Here is a 15,437-nt window from a genome sequence, read left to right as displayed (position 1 = left end):
AGCTGCAAATCCCGCAAGTGCATGAGGAAGGTAATTCGAGAAATCCAGAAGAACGAAAAAGCAATTTGCATTCTAGATCCATTTTGGCCTTTTACAAGGTAAATTAAAATCTATGATCCGCTTTACGATTTTTATCGCGCGCGCGTCGCGAGAAACCCGTACACTGTACGAAGCACAACGCGAACGGCTGAGGACTCCGTAGTTCCTGAGATGCTCGGAGCTATCACCAAATGACAATAGTGCGATTTCTTATCGCGTGGCATGTCAGCCTGGCTAGAACTTCCATTCTGCTAGGTATCTGTACTTTTTATACGCGCCTTAAGATTTGTAGATGTTCCTGCAGGATAGACAGGTACCCACATGTACTTATCACGCGAGTCGGTCCGGTATAGAGTACATCCGCTATACCTCCGTAATACAAAGGTCCGCACAAACTCCATCAACTGGAGAAGCCAGCCACGCCGCGACTGGGATCGATCAAGTCATAATTGGGCCAGTGGGGTGGACCGTGGCAAAACGTTCTCGAAACCCCCGTCGATTCATCGTGAGACCAATCAAATCCGTTTTTCTAGGACCGCCCCGACACCGGCCATGGATAAGAGAATCAAGGCAGTATTACAGGTCGACAAGGCATTTCACTTATTCATATGTGTGATTTCAATTATGTACTATAGGAGTCACGAGCCCGGTTAATTCCTTGGTGCTTTTTCTTAGGTCAGAGCCCTTAAAGAGGCCGAAGTTTAACGTGGGTGTACAGAAAATATGCATCTCGGGAGATTTAGGTCAGGGATTCTCCAAGTAAAAGTGGCGACCAGATCTCCCCCGTATTTTTTTCTCCGGCAAATGGAAGACTGCCAAAATGTCGGGAGTTTCAGGGAAGGCGAGTGGCTGAGGTTCCGATCTTCAGCCCTGTCTAAGATCATTTCTCCAGGTTTTGGTATAATTTTAGTGCAATATCAAACCCATCTAGCTTAGAGTCATCTATGATTAATAGTATGTATTTCAATCTGAATTGCCTCTGCAGATATATATTAATAGCTTGAGACATCTAGATCCGGGCTTAGTCACCGGCCAAGTCCGGGGGCTGTGCGGTAACGCAGTACTGCCCGGGTGTGTACTCGCATGTGTACGAAAAGTACATTGTGCAAGGAGTACTCTGTATGCACAGTAAAAGAAATGCAGTCTCAAATGGATGTAAATGAGAGATATATTCGTGCATATAGAGAAAAAATACTCCGTGTGAATCAAATATCAAAAGGCCCCCTATAGATCGACATCCTCCTCTTATCGTGATCCTCTCATTGGCCCTTAATGCCAAGTGACAAACCACGCTGACTAGAATTTCGCACATTCAACTGATATTCGCGTAATTGCTTTCTCCTTATTTGCCGAATCGATTTAAATCAGGTCATATGTTCCCTATCTGACTAGGATTAGCCGAATTCCCTAACCACCATACATATTTTGAGGGTTTTATAGGAAACTATGCTGTTAAAATGCCTCATCGGAATGTTCAAAAAGCGGAACTCAGGGCAGACATGACACATAGTTATACCAGTTGGATCTTCAGGCTCCAAAATATGGTTTCTGATATTGATCACCAGCCCGTTTGGGATATAGTGGTCCCTGTGCCAAGACTTTATACTGACGGACTTCCTGCCCAGCCTGTCACCGCGTTTAGTCATTCAGATCCCAAAGAACTTGCTTCTGAAATCCACTTATGACTCAAGCGAAGGCAAAGATTGCACATATTTGCTTGGAAACAAAAAAGAAGGAAGATGGACAAAAAAAAGGTCGTTCCTTGTTCTAGCGAGGTCGCCAAGCACTATGACATAGATAGATCCATCTAACTGGGGGGCTATTGTAAAAGCCTCAAAGGCGCCCATCTACGGTTAATTACACGAATGGTCAGTGCTAAGCCCTCACTTCTTCATGTGACTTGAAGATCGAATAATGCCTCAGCTATTAGATGGTACTGGCATGGTGGTATCCCTTGCACCAAGCAGATGCATTCACCGAGATCTAATGCCTCATCTACAATCCCAGGTCAATATACTACATCTAAGACCTACAACCGATTTAGGAAAATAACACAATATCATACGTCTACAACCATTGCTATTGACGCCCAACTCTATTACATGCAGATACAATGCAGGGTTGGTCCGTTTAGGTATGGTACTCACTCTAACCAGTCAATGTCGATCTAGCCCTGTTTACGCCTGGTCTATGTCATATTCCAAGTAACCGTCTCCGTAGACCTCGGGAAGTATGGACTAGCCAGTGACGCACCTTGTCGACACGGTCCACAACCCCCGCATCATATTTAGGGCCTAGACTTTATCTGATCGACTCTGAAACAGTCACATCTTAGGTACACCTGCATACAACATCTGTATGTGGTATGCGTCCATATGACAGATCTGCATTATTTTGGAAAGATCTTAGTATCTTCAGGGGTAGAGGAACATTAAAGAAACATCGTGTCATATTAAATGCAAGTTGGAGATAGTGAATGTGAATTGCGCTAGCTGAAGCAGACATGGGTAGTTCACATGTAACAAGCAAATCAATTCTATGACTATGTTCGTGCTGAAGGCAAGTGTCAAAATGTCTCGGTCCTACTCAATGTTTTTCTAGTTGGTTGGGAGGATAAGGATTTTCTTCCCTTTCACGTGTACTCTCTTCTTTTGGTATCTCTCTAGTCATCTCGGGCTTCAATCTATATCATTCCGTTCATGCTTATATATATATATACACGCTTTGAAGAAAACCGCTATAAGATGGCGGGTAGTCTGTTGACCCATGGCGGCAAAATCAAAGTTCAATGATTTCACTTTGGTTATGGCTATCAAAACGACATATAGACGGAAAGAGATAACCGTTAGGCGAGGCACATATTCTCATGAAACCAGTACCCTTTCCGAAACTCTGTTGATCAGGAGCCTAGCCAGGATCGTGACCTTGCATGACTAGCGCTGGCCGGCTCGAGGCTATTTTAGCTAGTGAAGGAAAATTCTTGCGACTTGAGTGAAAATAGTCGAAGACAGCAGTTAAAAAAGCATATTTGCGAGACTCCTATACGCAACGTATGAGAGGTGCTTCCCAGTACCTAGTGGCAGGATCATGACTAGCCCCTCCTCTCTATCTCTCGTTATATATAGAGCTAGAAAACGGTTGTGATTTCGTGTAAGTTTCAACTTATTTCATGAATGATGATGTTGATATATATATCACTGCTCATATTGCATAAGTCGAGATTATCTAGAATTTAGATATCCAGGTCTCAATCACGTAGAAATTGGTGACAGGGTAGCCAACAAGTAGCTCATGGATTATGAGTTGTGTGGCAGAAGAGCCCTGAAGTAGCTTGGATGGTGGGGTTACCGCGAGCGCCAGCTGCTAGTTCAGCTAGCAAGGTCCTACACTAGCCACACTGTACATTACGACCAATGTACGACTGCGCCTCAGCGGTCTGCATGTCAACATCAAGCATGAGTTATGAGCAATTGTGAGACTAGGAATCGCCTTGGTCTGTGAATACAGGAATGCTGTATCTCAGTGCCACTGGATCTCACCCATTGCCAGCACGCTGTTGCTTCCAACGCAATACCCACTCAACCAAGATGCTCAAGTCCTGCGAGACCTCAAGCACTCTGGCGATCTTCTTTTGTACGTCTTGGAGACCTGAATCAAGGTCATCCATACCCTGCATTTCAGTGTCGCCACCCGTTTCACCGTTCACTAGTCCAGCAGTATCCACAACCGAGATATGACCGTTCAGCCCGACTTCAAAGCAAATTGCAATTTGTCTGGGGGGTTGGATGAATCGAGCGGTTTCGGGGCTCTCGTTGTAGTTTCTCTGGTCGGTGATGAGCAGCATGAGAGCAGGCGCTTGGCCGAGTTGAATACGCAATGTCACGTCGACTTTGACGTCGTCCACGGAAAGTTGATTGGGACTTTTTCCTCCACTGGAGGGAGTTGAGATTTCGACCCCTGAGTCAGTCTTGCTACCATCTGAGCTACTCAGGCCTAGTAGCAGATTCAATCTCTCCTCGTTAGGATCATCGTTGTTCAAGATTATAGGCCCATCGTGACCAGCGAAGAGGTCCGGGGTTTGGACAAGAGGGGCGCGGGTGTTTTTGGGGGTTGCCTTTGGAGACTCGCTTGCGTTGGCCTGATCCTTGGGGGAAACATGGAACGTCTTCCGGATCAAATTGGCTAACACGGCATATTGCCGGAAGATCTAGACCGAGTTAGTCAAAAGCCAATATTGGACGAAAAGACACATACCGGAAGGATATCTGCCAGCTGTCGGGGGTGCGAGAAGGGTAAGTCACGGATGGTGCAACCAGTAATAGATTCGAAGGATTGGAAAGTGTAGTTATGTTGTTTCGTATATTGCTCGCCCTTGGAGTCAACAGCATGCACTGAGATCCGGCGCTTTCTACGGCCAATTTGAGGGGATGAAATAGGTGACCCCAACGGCAAAGATTCCGATACCAGCAATGCATCGTATGTGATCATTTTGAACTCTTGTGGTAGCTGCATACCCAGCTGGCGGTAAATCTCGGAGGCTGCAAGAATAGGAACGTCGAGTGCAGGCTCTAGTCTACCGATGAACCGCCGGTTGGGCGGCGATGATTCCAGCATGCTAGAGTCCAACGCCATGGGATCATGGTTACCATGGGTCAACCGCGTGGTCTGTGGAGGATCAAGCCAGTTAACAGATCCAGCAGCACCATTTGATGGAAGCAATTCAGTGCTTTCACCTGCAGTAAAAGCTTCATTCCCAACCCATTCCTTCGAAATACGCAGTGACGGATACCCCTCTTCACATTCAATCCTGACGGTCCATGATCTGGTTTGGTCATCCAACTCGGCCTTTGACTCTTGGTCATGTTGCGGGTCTATCTCCATATCATCCGGAGATTGCAGGCTCTGCTTCGCATCCAGGACTTTGGCTTGTTCGACCCAATATTCCAAGCCGAGCCCAATTCGAGTCCCCTTGTGCATGGTGGGACGTCCGAGGACACCGGCGCAAAGATGCTGATACTCGCCGCCGTGCTTCCCATTCTTGCCTTCTTCCACCCAGATCCGCCTGAAGTTCTCTTCAAGGTTTTCCAAGGCCTCAAAGCAATTGACCTCTTGGCTGAGTTTGTCAAGCTTTGCAAGCCATCGTAGATTTTCATGGAACTCTTGGAGTGACCTCCATTTCCCACACTCGGCGTCTTCCGGGGACTGGGCGAGGGTACGCTTCAAGACCGCTGTAGCTTCCTCGCGCCGCACACCTTCCGTGTACTCAGGTGTGGCATATCGTAGGCTGACATCTTTGACAACATCCAGGCCAGGGTAAAAATCGATCTCAAGATCAACAAAGTTACCAGCGATGTTGAGATTATCGTCTTGCCAAATGGATTCGAAATCTTCGAGGCGACTCAATCGTTCCACACTTTCACGTGAGACTCCTCTACCAGAGACACGCGCTCGTAGAAGTTGAACAACCTCCTCAACGCGATGTCTTTGCTCCTGGTCGTTGTCGCGTGCAACTCCAAGCTTGATTCCCTGCATCCCGAGGTTTTGCATGTCGCTCTCGTTCATGCCCGCGCCAACAAGGCCATCATGTACCGCAGGAGAAGGACTGATGCCAGTATACCCGCCGAGCGCTAAGAGAGCGGAAGGCGAGCTGAAATTCACAGTGTCGTCGACCCCACCGGGTACAGCGAGAGGGGTAGCGTATTGATGGGACGAGACACTCGTGTGATGCACATGGGCCGGCCCCGAGGCTGTCGGTGTTCTCATTGAAGGCGACTTATGGGCGAGAGATCGGGATAGAGGAGCGGAGGATGGGTGGGGAGAGGAGAGATGGGTTGGCGTTGCGCCAGGTTTTGCCTGGGGGGTCGCCATGATAATAAGAAAGGAATGACCAGAGCAAAGTGTGTGGAGAGTAATTGAAGATTAGATATAGTCAAATCTGTCGGTAAAAATGGGTATCATAAGAAGTATGGAAGCACAGAACGCAAGGAAGCCAGGTATCATTGAATGCGACTCAATTCTCACCGGCGCAAGTGCGAATTCGATGGATGCACGAGGGAAGAACTGTCAAAGAATTATACAGATCAAATACCATGACGCATCCGAAGCTCCCCCGTTCCCATGAACACTGCATTTACCAAGTACGATGCTGCTCTTAGTGAACATTCCAAACAGACACCTCAAAAGAAGAACATCACGTGTGTTTGCACTGTTTGCTTTGACCGGCCCCATCTCCGAAGGAATCGTAGAACTTTTGTTCCATATACTTCGAGCTTCAAGCTAGACTACTGCACTTGTTGATGAGAATTCAATTAGCTTTTGATAGAACCATATCTAAGAAGCAGTTGAGATGACTACCTAATCAGGCAGTGGGTCTCGGGATCACTGTCTGACAATTCAGCCCAATGACCTCCAATACGGCAGTAACGGAAGCCATAACATACACACTGAGAATGTCCCTGATTGGAGTGAACTACGCTAGCGATGTGGATTCAAGCAGCTCTTAGTAACAATAATCCCTGTCCTCTCTTCGCTATACAAGCAATCGACGCTCGACAGAAAACACCAATCTACGTAGCATGTGGTGAGCAGGATTCTGTGTCAACTAGGGCGGTGCTGGCCCTAGCATGGGGCCTCGTTCTATCCCAATATACTGGAGGAACGATGGTTCTGCTTTCGGTCTTAGTCTTAAACAGGAAAGCAGGGACTCACCTAACAGACCGGTCGTTTTGCCTTTATGGCTGTTGGTTGACCCTCAGGAATCAGTGACAGATGCGCTTAGAAACACCGAAGCCAAGATCTTGGACCGGTCTACATTCGGTGTATCCTCAACTCATACATTATCCGGCTTTGGCAGAGATATAGCAGCAGCATGTCAGTTCAGGAACATACTTAACATTAGACAAGGGCAGGAAAAGCATCCCGGTGGCTTACAAAGTATGAACGAGCGCAAATTGCCTCTTGTACTCAATTGTGATATCCGAACAAATGGTGTAGATTTAGAAGTCCTGTTGGGTTCCTCTGCATTTTCTCTCGAATTGACGCACATAATGCTGCACCAGCTGGCCCATTCCTTTTGAGCTGCCCTTAGTAGTCGACCTCGGGGTGCTCTTGTTGGCGATCTCGAGTCTTTCAGTCCCCAAGGCTTGGCTGAACTGATGGAGAGAGCAGTCTAGCACTCACCTGTATTGTCCCATGCACGCGATTACGATTTCGTCATCGTGAAATGCCATCCTCGCCCATTGGAATCAGCTGTTGCTACCTGGGATGGCCATTTGACTTACCTTGAGCTCGATCAATGCTCTTCCCATCCTGCAACCTAGCTCCCAAAGCTCAACGTGAGACAGCCTGACAAGTTAGTAACTGCTTCTATGGAGAGATATGCATAGGTTTCAGTCGCCGTCCTTGGTATCTTTAAGGCCCGGGGGGGGGGGGGCTGCTTCTCATGGACATCTCGCTCACCAACGAGTATGTGAAACAAATATGTGCAAATATTCAAGTCCCACTGTTTTGACATCGATCCGTCAAGCTGAGCGTGCAAGATCACTAGGATTACCTATCTTGGGGGTGGGAGACAGCACGTTGTTGGCTGGTGATGAGGGAAAAGATACATCTTCAGTCCGTTTACGTACAACCATCGGAAGCCATTCGAAAGCTGAGCGCTAATTCCATCACCTAATCCCTCTCCATCTCGTCTTCTGGATCCCAGCAGGTTCCCGGAGATTGAAGTGCCGACTCAACCATAGAACTCTTGGATAGTTTGGATAGTGAACACAAACAATGTCGGAGATCTGGTACCACCTGACGGGGTCGGTGAGCTTTTGCTAGAAAGCCCCAGCATAGGACAGGACTAAGCCCGAAGCTACATTCTGCTCCCTCCCTAGCTTATGCAGATTTGACCCACGGCGCCACATGGTGAAAACAGGGGATCGCGCTCGCCACTCCCCTCAGTGGAGCACTTGAGTACATGCGACGAAAGGATTGAGCCGAAGGGAAGATTCGAGGGCAGCATATGGACCTTACGGACGTTGAGCGACAGAGTCCTACTCGCGAGCCCGGGGAGGTGGATGACTGCAGATAGAATTCCAGAGCTGGACAGTGAGTCAGTGACCCCCTAGCAGCATATCAAATGGAACGGGTTGAATCAACTTGAACTGCATTCTGTAAGTTTAATGCTTCTCTAAGATGGTAGATTCATCATGCATACATTATAGCACTGAGTATATTTATCCCTCCAAATACCAGACAAATACCAGAGGATGTTTATTTGGGCAACCCTTTGTTTTAGAAAAAATAAGAAAACCCGCCTGGATGGAAACTCAGGCGGGACCTCGGGAGATCCCGAGGTGCCAAACTTGATTATTAGTCATGTACAGTCCGCTCACTGAGTCAGCTGAGGCAGCTACCTACCCTGCCCACCCCCAAGGTTACGAGTGCCCACTGATCAAAAACAGACATATACCAGGGGCACCTCAAAAGCAAAAAAAATCACCCAGGATTTAAACCCGTTTTTTCACGACAGTAATCTGACGAAAGCTAGGTTGGTCTAACAGCAGGGTGCCTGAGGGATGGCACCTCTGAACTTCAGGGATCCCAGGCAATTTAGCTAGGGGACATCTGTTTTATATTTGGGTCTCTACATAGTTTCCTCGGTCCTATAATTAAATGCACTTCGCTGTCTTTACTTCTAGTTCCACAGACAAGCTCGGGATAGTCCGTCGCTCTGTACCAATGCCAAAGTCCACGGGGCACTTTTCTTGCTCAACAATCCCTCCAAAGTGCCGCAGTTCTCATCATATACATTTGACGTGAGTGTAACAAATTGATCAACAATGCGTTGTGTCTCGATGGCTCCATACGCATTCTGTAGGATAATAAGTGCCCCAAAAGACTTGCTGGCGTGGCTAGCGGCCTGACCATCAATGCAGCTTTTCTCACTGCATCCCCTTGCGACTCATGGAAATTAAGAAGAACAACAAGCAGCATGTAGTAGTATTCCGAGGAGAACTCCTGTTCAAGCGAGATAAAGATGGTTGGGTCGGTCAGTTCGCTATAGTCACTGGGTACAGGCCGTCCTAATCTACATTCTATAGCACCATCCAGACACATATTAGTCGAATCTGGAATGGGCTACAAATCATAAGCAATAATCCATGGACTCCTGTGGCGAGTCGTCATTATAAGAAATGCACTTAGAATAATCGATTGATAGGATCTTGTTTAGTGTCTGTGAGCTCCATGAATGTTGAAAGTTCAAAATGAAAATCATCCATAATCCTTGTCCCACCGCGCAGAAAATGAGGATATCTTGCAAGTCAAAGGGAGTGACTTTGAAAATGGCAACAACTGGACCAGGAAGTGGTCCTAATAAGTATAAAGAATGTCACATCAATGGAGCGATGACGAGGCAAAGCTGTGGAAGATGTAGAAAAAAATAGAATGAAAGAGGTTAGATCATCCCGGTCGTATCTCCTGGTGCCTGTTTGCGATCCAATCAGTAACAACTTTCCGTTGCCCTGCCACTGGACATACTCATTATGCGGGATTGCTTGATGAAGATTTGCTATTCAAGCTTGGCGGTGCCTCTCGTCCATAGTCCTAGCCAGGTCTCCTCAATCTATCAACTTAGTCAGTAGGTTGTCAACAAACGATCAACGTCACATGAAGAGAGAGTACTGTCACCGACTTGAGGTGAGGTGGGAGTAGAATACCGTCCTAGGCAAGAGGATAATACCTCGTGACAATCAAGGCACTTTTCACCACCTATGTATCGACTGGCATGGTTTTACTAGATAAACCATTGAAGTAGACGCCTCTGACCGACCATGGTTCTCCCATGCTTCGAAAAGATAGGGCCCAGTATTCCTTGATATAATTGACCCAGGGGATAGTGTTCCCCAGTCCACCCACCACAAGTAGAGTCATAAGCCTGATCAAAGCGGCAGGAGCGCTACTCCTGCAACGACTGCACGAATGACACTAGCTTTGCTTTTGACTAGATCGAGTGGACGCATTAAACTTGCAGGCGATGAAAGTATCCTTGGTCCTTATAGCCTCTATAAAAAGCTGAATGGCCCCTGAGTATATAGGTAAATCTTATGGCTTCTGGTGAACGAAAGAAAGAGAAGGAAGAATCATTGTTGTCCAATCTAGAATAAAGTAGAGAATTTATACCCTGATATCTGACAAAAATCCGCTCAGTCTGCAAGCAAACAATGGGAGGTGTGATTGTCCAACAATATGCATGTGTGGATATTGTACCTAGTCGGGTTCAATATCACCTAAAGAGGACAGTGTTGAGCTTCCTCCAGACTTGCAGATATATAATGTTGATGCTCTAGACAACGAGACCCCGAATATAAGTTTCCGACAAAACTATACCTAGTGGCTATAGAGGACTCAACTGGGGGATCTGATCCAGCAGCGAAATCCAAGTCTTCAAGCTGAGTGTCTGAGGTTGAGTACAACACCGGTCTTTAGTGAAATCACCTCCTCAGTGAGGCAGTATTTTGGCTTGTTATTCACACTTATCACTTGCTCTTGAAAATGGCAACTCTTTCATCGCGAATTGCAGGACTGCAATATCTATTTTTGAGCAATATAATTTCAAGATCTCTGTTTTTGAACTTTGGAACTGCTCGGCTTGCGAATGGTTTGGTTGTGGCTCCCAGAACATGCAGAAAGTGACTTGCAGCTTCCTTATATTTGCTGCCCACGGCGTCGGGAAAAGTTCATCCCGTATATTATTGCCTCAAAAAGGTGGCATCAAATTAGGTCATCTGTCCACTTGTTTGCCGACATCTACCCACCGCCTTTTATACCGCCTGCCATTTCCATCAAGCTATGATCCAGCTCTCTTGGATTTGACCACATCCAACCTACTGCCTATTTGCTCAATTATTGACTGTTAAGAAACTTGCTATATTTATATTTCGATGTTTGCAGCAAGACTATTTGGCCAACAGGCCCGAGTTCTCCCCAAATGGACTCAGTTCCGTGGTGTATCAACATTGGAAGGGTCTCCGCACATAGTATGCGATTGTTACACCTTACAGAGCCCTCATTGAAACTAAATCTTTGATAGTACGTATTCCCAAATGCTGAACCAGCAAGTGGAACCCATATCTTGTCACTATTGCCCTCCGAGCCAGTCAACCCGGACCTGGCTATCGGAGTCTCGACTCAACTGCCACCAACAACAGATTCTTTCAAAGAAAACCCGAAATTTCTGGATATAGTACAAGAAGTGTGCTCAGAGCATGCCCATGAAGATCCAGATGCCAAGTCCCAAGCGCAGGTCATGGTGTCTGTGGGCGGGGCCAACCTGAACTCAGGCGGCGTGTTATTAAGCGGCCAGCGCGGGAGACGTCGAGGCGACTCGAGCAGTGGTGCTAGTGGCCAAGGCGCTGCAGGTGGACGAGGGGGCTGGATTCATGTCTCTGATGGCAGACGGCCGCCTGACTATGGGCGGATTGCTTGGTAAGATCCTGTGTTTCAGCAAGCACATTTTATTCCATATGATACTTATACTCATGCCATTCAGGCCCGAGGATATGTTTGGAAGCCTTGAGGTGGATGCCAATGGTCAGTTCGTTGGAGACAATGGCAATTACCAGCCAAGTGGTATGTGTTCCGACTATATGAGACTCAAACAGGCCAAGCTGATGCTTAGCAGGTACCTATCGTATCCTGACCCGAGATGGAATGTAAGTATCCCCCTTGTCAGATGTTCGATCACACTAGTATTCAATATTGATTGATATATATAGTTTCGGATTGAGTCCTTTCCTCAGAGAAAAGCTAGTCCAGAAGCTACGGGAACTTGAGAAGTGATCACTTCAAAAATTGGGGATATCGCCCACGAAATCCTTTGTAAAAATATATATCAGCCTTCAGCAGTACGGTCTCCTTCATTTGCCACCGATGCTTCTGTACAGACCTTTTACGCATATCTTTTATGCCGTCTTTCTTCAACCGCGATCTTCTTACGTTTTGGCTATTCTTAACTCAACACATAGTGCACGTCGGCTGATTTTCCTTCTTCATGGAGGTAGGCTCGTTGGGTGCTTTAGATAGGAGTGTGTCACAGTAGAATATCATTCGGCCAGGGAATTTTCACCTCCACTTCAACAAAATAAAAAATATATCTTGATGAGAAATGTATGGCCGACCAAACAAAAAGAAAATAAAGTTCCTTTCTCATTTCATGTATCATCACTTTTTAAAGAAGCTCGTAATCCGCTGCGATCCATCTGCTGCCTTCGTCCCAGTGGACTTCTTTATAGGAGTATTATGCGTAGCACTGCGTAACTTTTTCTTTTGTGGCGATGGCCCCGTGTAATCCGCATTGGCCTTTTGCTTCTTACTTTCCTCTGTAGCGCCAGAAAATTCTGGACTATGCTCTCTTTTGACACCTGGGACCGGCTTTGGGGCATTGTCCTCGGACCATTCCGAGTTTTTAGTAGGGCGGCGATCCTCGTCCTTGACAATCTTTGTTTTCGGCGACATACTCTCCTTTTTTGGAGATGAGCCTGAATCCTCCTTCGATTTCGCATTGGCAAAAAAATTTGCAATGTTGCTCTTGTTTTCCTTGCTGTCGACAGGAACAATGAAATTCGGAGAATTATTTCCAACTTTTCCAACCTCCTTGGGGACAGGATAGCATTCCAGCTCGCCCTCATATGGCTTGAGAATTGATTGTAGTTCCTTTGACCACGTCTTTTGGCTGGGGTCCAGCCAGTTTTTCATTGCCTGACTTCCTGGGTCCAGAATGACCGGCATACGATCATGCAAGAACTTCAGGTAGGAATTAGAAGAGGTCGTGATCACCGTGTATGTGTAGAGCTTTTCGTCAGAACCTGTGCAAATTAATCGTTAGCCCTATTCTTGTTTTATATCAGAAAGACCTAGACATGCCCTCATAGGAAACACAGTCCCACAGTCCAGCGAAACACATCAGCTTCCCGTCTTTGCGCCGGACAAAGTGTGGAACCTTTTCTTTACCCCCAGGCCCCTTCTTCAGCCATTCGTAAAAGCCCTGGCAGATGACAATACACCTCTTTCGTCGCTTCATGGTAGTCCACATCCCCGAATCTTCAATCAGCGAATCATCACGACAGTTGATTGTTCGCATCATGGATCCATAATCCGGCTGGCGTTTCGTCCAGAATGGGATGAGTCCCCATTTCATGCTCTGGAGTTTGTATTTGATATCTGAAATGTCTACTTTATCCTTCAAGCTGACGCTATCTCCCTTCTCTGAGATTTTGGTTTGCTGTGCGCTATCAGTATCTTGCTGAGAATTGTCGCTCCCCTTGTCGGTGATATCAGCGCGATAGACAACGCCGAGATTGCCCGGTGCAAAGTTATATGTCTCCCTGACTTCATCGTCGTCTGGTGCTTCATCGACTTGCATGCCTTGGTCTTGCAGGTGTTGTTGGATGTACGCCAAGCGCTTGGGATCATCAGCTGGCGACAAGTATAGGTTCAGGGACTGTAACATACCACGCCCAAAGCGTATCGCCCGCACATTATGAGTCCGAGTTCCTGAGTTTATTCAATATTAAGACCTCCGCGATCAATTCTGGTAATAACCAGTGCATTTTCTAGATGGAATGAACGGAAAGACGAGTGCATACTGCAGCGGGCGACGTCATATCGCGGAGCGGAGCTTGGACCACCGGAAAACCGAGGGCGGACTCTTCATCGATTCACCATACCTCACCCTCTCCCTCTCCATTCTCTAAGCCAATTTCCCAGGTTGTATCAGACAGCCACCCGCTCAATCGAGATCAAACCTCGAAATATCAATCCAATACCCACTCACACACTCGCCATGTTCCGCGCAGCATCACGGCGGACGAGCGCGCAAGCCGCAAAACTTCTACAACCACAACCAAAGAGCCTCGCTCGCTCAATATACATCAACAGCACCACCCGGCCAACCCTTCAACCACGAATCAACAATGGCAAACCACTTGCAAGCCCATACATCTCCGGCACACGACACCTCACGATCCTACAGAAAATCAGCCGCAAATACCGCGAAGCATCTAAAGGAATCTGGCGCAAGAACCCCGTGCTCATGCCACTAGCAATCTTCTCCGTCGTCGGCGGAGCCTTCATCTTCGCCTACATCTCCTACGTGGAAGTGACACGCGTCGGGCCGCAGTACCACAAATTCCCGCCTCCGGTGGCCGACGCTCTCCGCACCGCTATCTATTACACCGAGATCGACCTCAATCCCGCCAAGGCTATGAAAGCCTACAGAGAAGCCCTTCAAATAGCATTTGAGATGGGCATCCACCCATACTCGGATGAGATACTTGGAATCAAGCTGCAGGTTGCTATGATGCTGGAGAAGGCTGGACTTGTGAAGCCAGCGATTGATATATTGGAGCGAACGAAGAACGAGACTCTGGCCTGGGTTGATCAAGTCACAGCGGGTAACGCTGCTGCTGCGGCTGAGAAGGTGAAGCAGGCGCAGGCGCAGGAGCAGACGACCCCTGCCAATGTCCAGGTTGATACCGAGGCGATTCAAGAAAGCGAGGAGGATCTGAAAGCAAGGGCGCAGTATGAGGCTCGTCTGCGAGACAAGGCGCTCAAGAAGGCCGTCGGCATGGCGATGAAGCTCGGCGAGCTTTATTCCAGCGAGTATATTCAGGACGACAAGAAAGCCGAGGCTGCGCAGGTCGCCGCTGTGGAGATCTGTTTGAAGGAAATGCACCGCCGCCAAAGGCTTGGACTTCCTGTTGGAAGCTCTAGCAGTGGCGAAGGGTCAGATGGCGAGGCATGGCTGAACCTCACTGAGATCGCGACGGCGTTGGCTGAGCTTGCCGCTACCTATACCGCCAAGGAGCGGTACGAATTGGCCATGCCGCTGTATATGCGTGCGTTGGATTTGATCCGCGCTGCTGAAGGAACTTCCATATCTTGCAAACAGGTGGTGCTGCTTAACGATGTTGCTACCGCTCTGGTAGGCCAAGTTCAGCTGCCCCCCAAATCTCAGCCGCAGCAGCCTGTTACAGCGCAGCAGACTGTCGAGGCTGCCCAGAAGTGGGCTGAGAAGGCCATTGAGGTGGCGGCGCACATTCAACCCCCGATACGTGACGAGGAGTGTGACATCACTTGCGTGGTTGCGACGTATAACCTGGGCGAGCTGGCTGAGCTACAAAAGAAGCCAGAGGTCGCTAAGCAGCGGTATACTGAGGCTAAAGCGTTAGCCGATAAGATTGAATACGAAGAAGGGGGCACGATGGCCAAGGAGGCCTTGAAGAGACTTGGAAAGAAATGATGCGTAGATCTGTGAAGGCCTCTGTTCAGCCTGATGTACATTATGACCAACGTTGGAAATAGAAATCTCAACACTCCTGTATATGTATATACGAGAATAGTCGGCTGCC

General features: G+C 47.7%; 6 protein-coding genes across 6 annotated transcripts; 4 read left to right on the top strand and 2 right to left on the bottom strand.

Annotated features, from left to right (window-relative positions):
- Nucleotides 1–3,574: 3,574 nt before the first annotated feature.
- N7500_002513 (RNA polymerase II mediator complex middle subunit MED1) lies at nucleotides 3,575–5,907 on the bottom strand (the record flags this gene model as incomplete). Its single annotated transcript, XM_056673659.1, has 2 exons — nucleotides 3,575–4,246; nucleotides 4,294–5,907. The coding sequence occupies 2 exons, from the start codon at nucleotides 5,905–5,907 to the stop codon at nucleotides 3,575–3,577; spliced, it is 2,286 nt and encodes a 761-aa protein (XP_056534184.1).
- Nucleotides 5,908–6,543: 636 nt separating this feature from the next.
- On the top strand, nucleotides 6,544–7,115 carry N7500_002512 (uncharacterized protein; the record flags this gene model as incomplete). The annotated part of the gene is given in 2 exon segments (XM_056673658.1): nucleotides 6,544–6,633; nucleotides 6,645–7,115. Coding segments are annotated over 2 exon segments (561 nt in total), but the record flags the coding sequence as incomplete, so codon positions are not given.
- Nucleotides 7,116–7,815: 700 nt separating this feature from the next.
- On the top strand, nucleotides 7,816–8,153 carry N7500_002511 (uncharacterized protein; the record flags this gene model as incomplete). The annotated part of the gene is given in 3 exon segments (XM_056673657.1): nucleotides 7,816–7,848; nucleotides 7,874–7,950; nucleotides 7,961–8,153. The coding sequence occupies 3 exon segments, from the start codon at nucleotides 7,816–7,818 to the stop codon at nucleotides 8,151–8,153; spliced, it is 303 nt and encodes a 100-aa protein (XP_056534182.1).
- Nucleotides 8,154–10,970: 2,817 nt separating this feature from the next.
- Nucleotides 10,971–11,868, top strand: N7500_002510 (uncharacterized protein; the record flags this gene model as incomplete). The annotated part of the gene is made up of 5 exons (XM_056673656.1): nucleotides 10,971–11,066; nucleotides 11,120–11,514; nucleotides 11,579–11,658; nucleotides 11,711–11,741; nucleotides 11,805–11,868. 5 exons carry the CDS (start codon nucleotides 10,971–10,973, stop codon nucleotides 11,866–11,868), a joined length of 666 nt encoding a protein of 221 aa, XP_056534181.1.
- A 381-nt stretch (nucleotides 11,869–12,249) lies between these two features.
- Nucleotides 12,250–13,566, bottom strand: N7500_002509 (SOS response-associated peptidase; the record flags this gene model as incomplete). Its single annotated transcript, XM_056673655.1, has 3 exons — nucleotides 12,250–12,893; nucleotides 12,952–13,489; nucleotides 13,540–13,566. The coding sequence occupies 3 exons, from the start codon at nucleotides 13,564–13,566 to the stop codon at nucleotides 12,250–12,252; spliced, it is 1,209 nt and encodes a 402-aa protein (XP_056534180.1).
- Nucleotides 13,567–13,870: 304 nt separating this feature from the next.
- Nucleotides 13,871–15,328, top strand: N7500_002508 (TPR domain protein; the record flags this gene model as incomplete). Its single annotated transcript, XM_056673654.1, has 1 exon — nucleotides 13,871–15,328. One exon carries the CDS (start codon nucleotides 13,871–13,873, stop codon nucleotides 15,326–15,328), a length of 1,458 nt encoding a protein of 485 aa, XP_056534179.1.
- Between the last annotated feature and the right edge of the window lie 109 nt (nucleotides 15,329–15,437).

Source organism: Penicillium coprophilum (assembly GCF_028826855.1).
Source record: "Penicillium coprophilum strain IBT 35676 chromosome Unknown utg000002l_segment0_segment1, whole genome shotgun sequence".
Lineage (NCBI taxonomy): Eukaryota > Fungi > Ascomycota > Eurotiomycetes > Eurotiales > Aspergillaceae > Penicillium > Penicillium coprophilum.
Note: the sequence above shows the minus strand (reverse complement) of the source record. Positions and strands in the feature narration are given on the sequence as shown.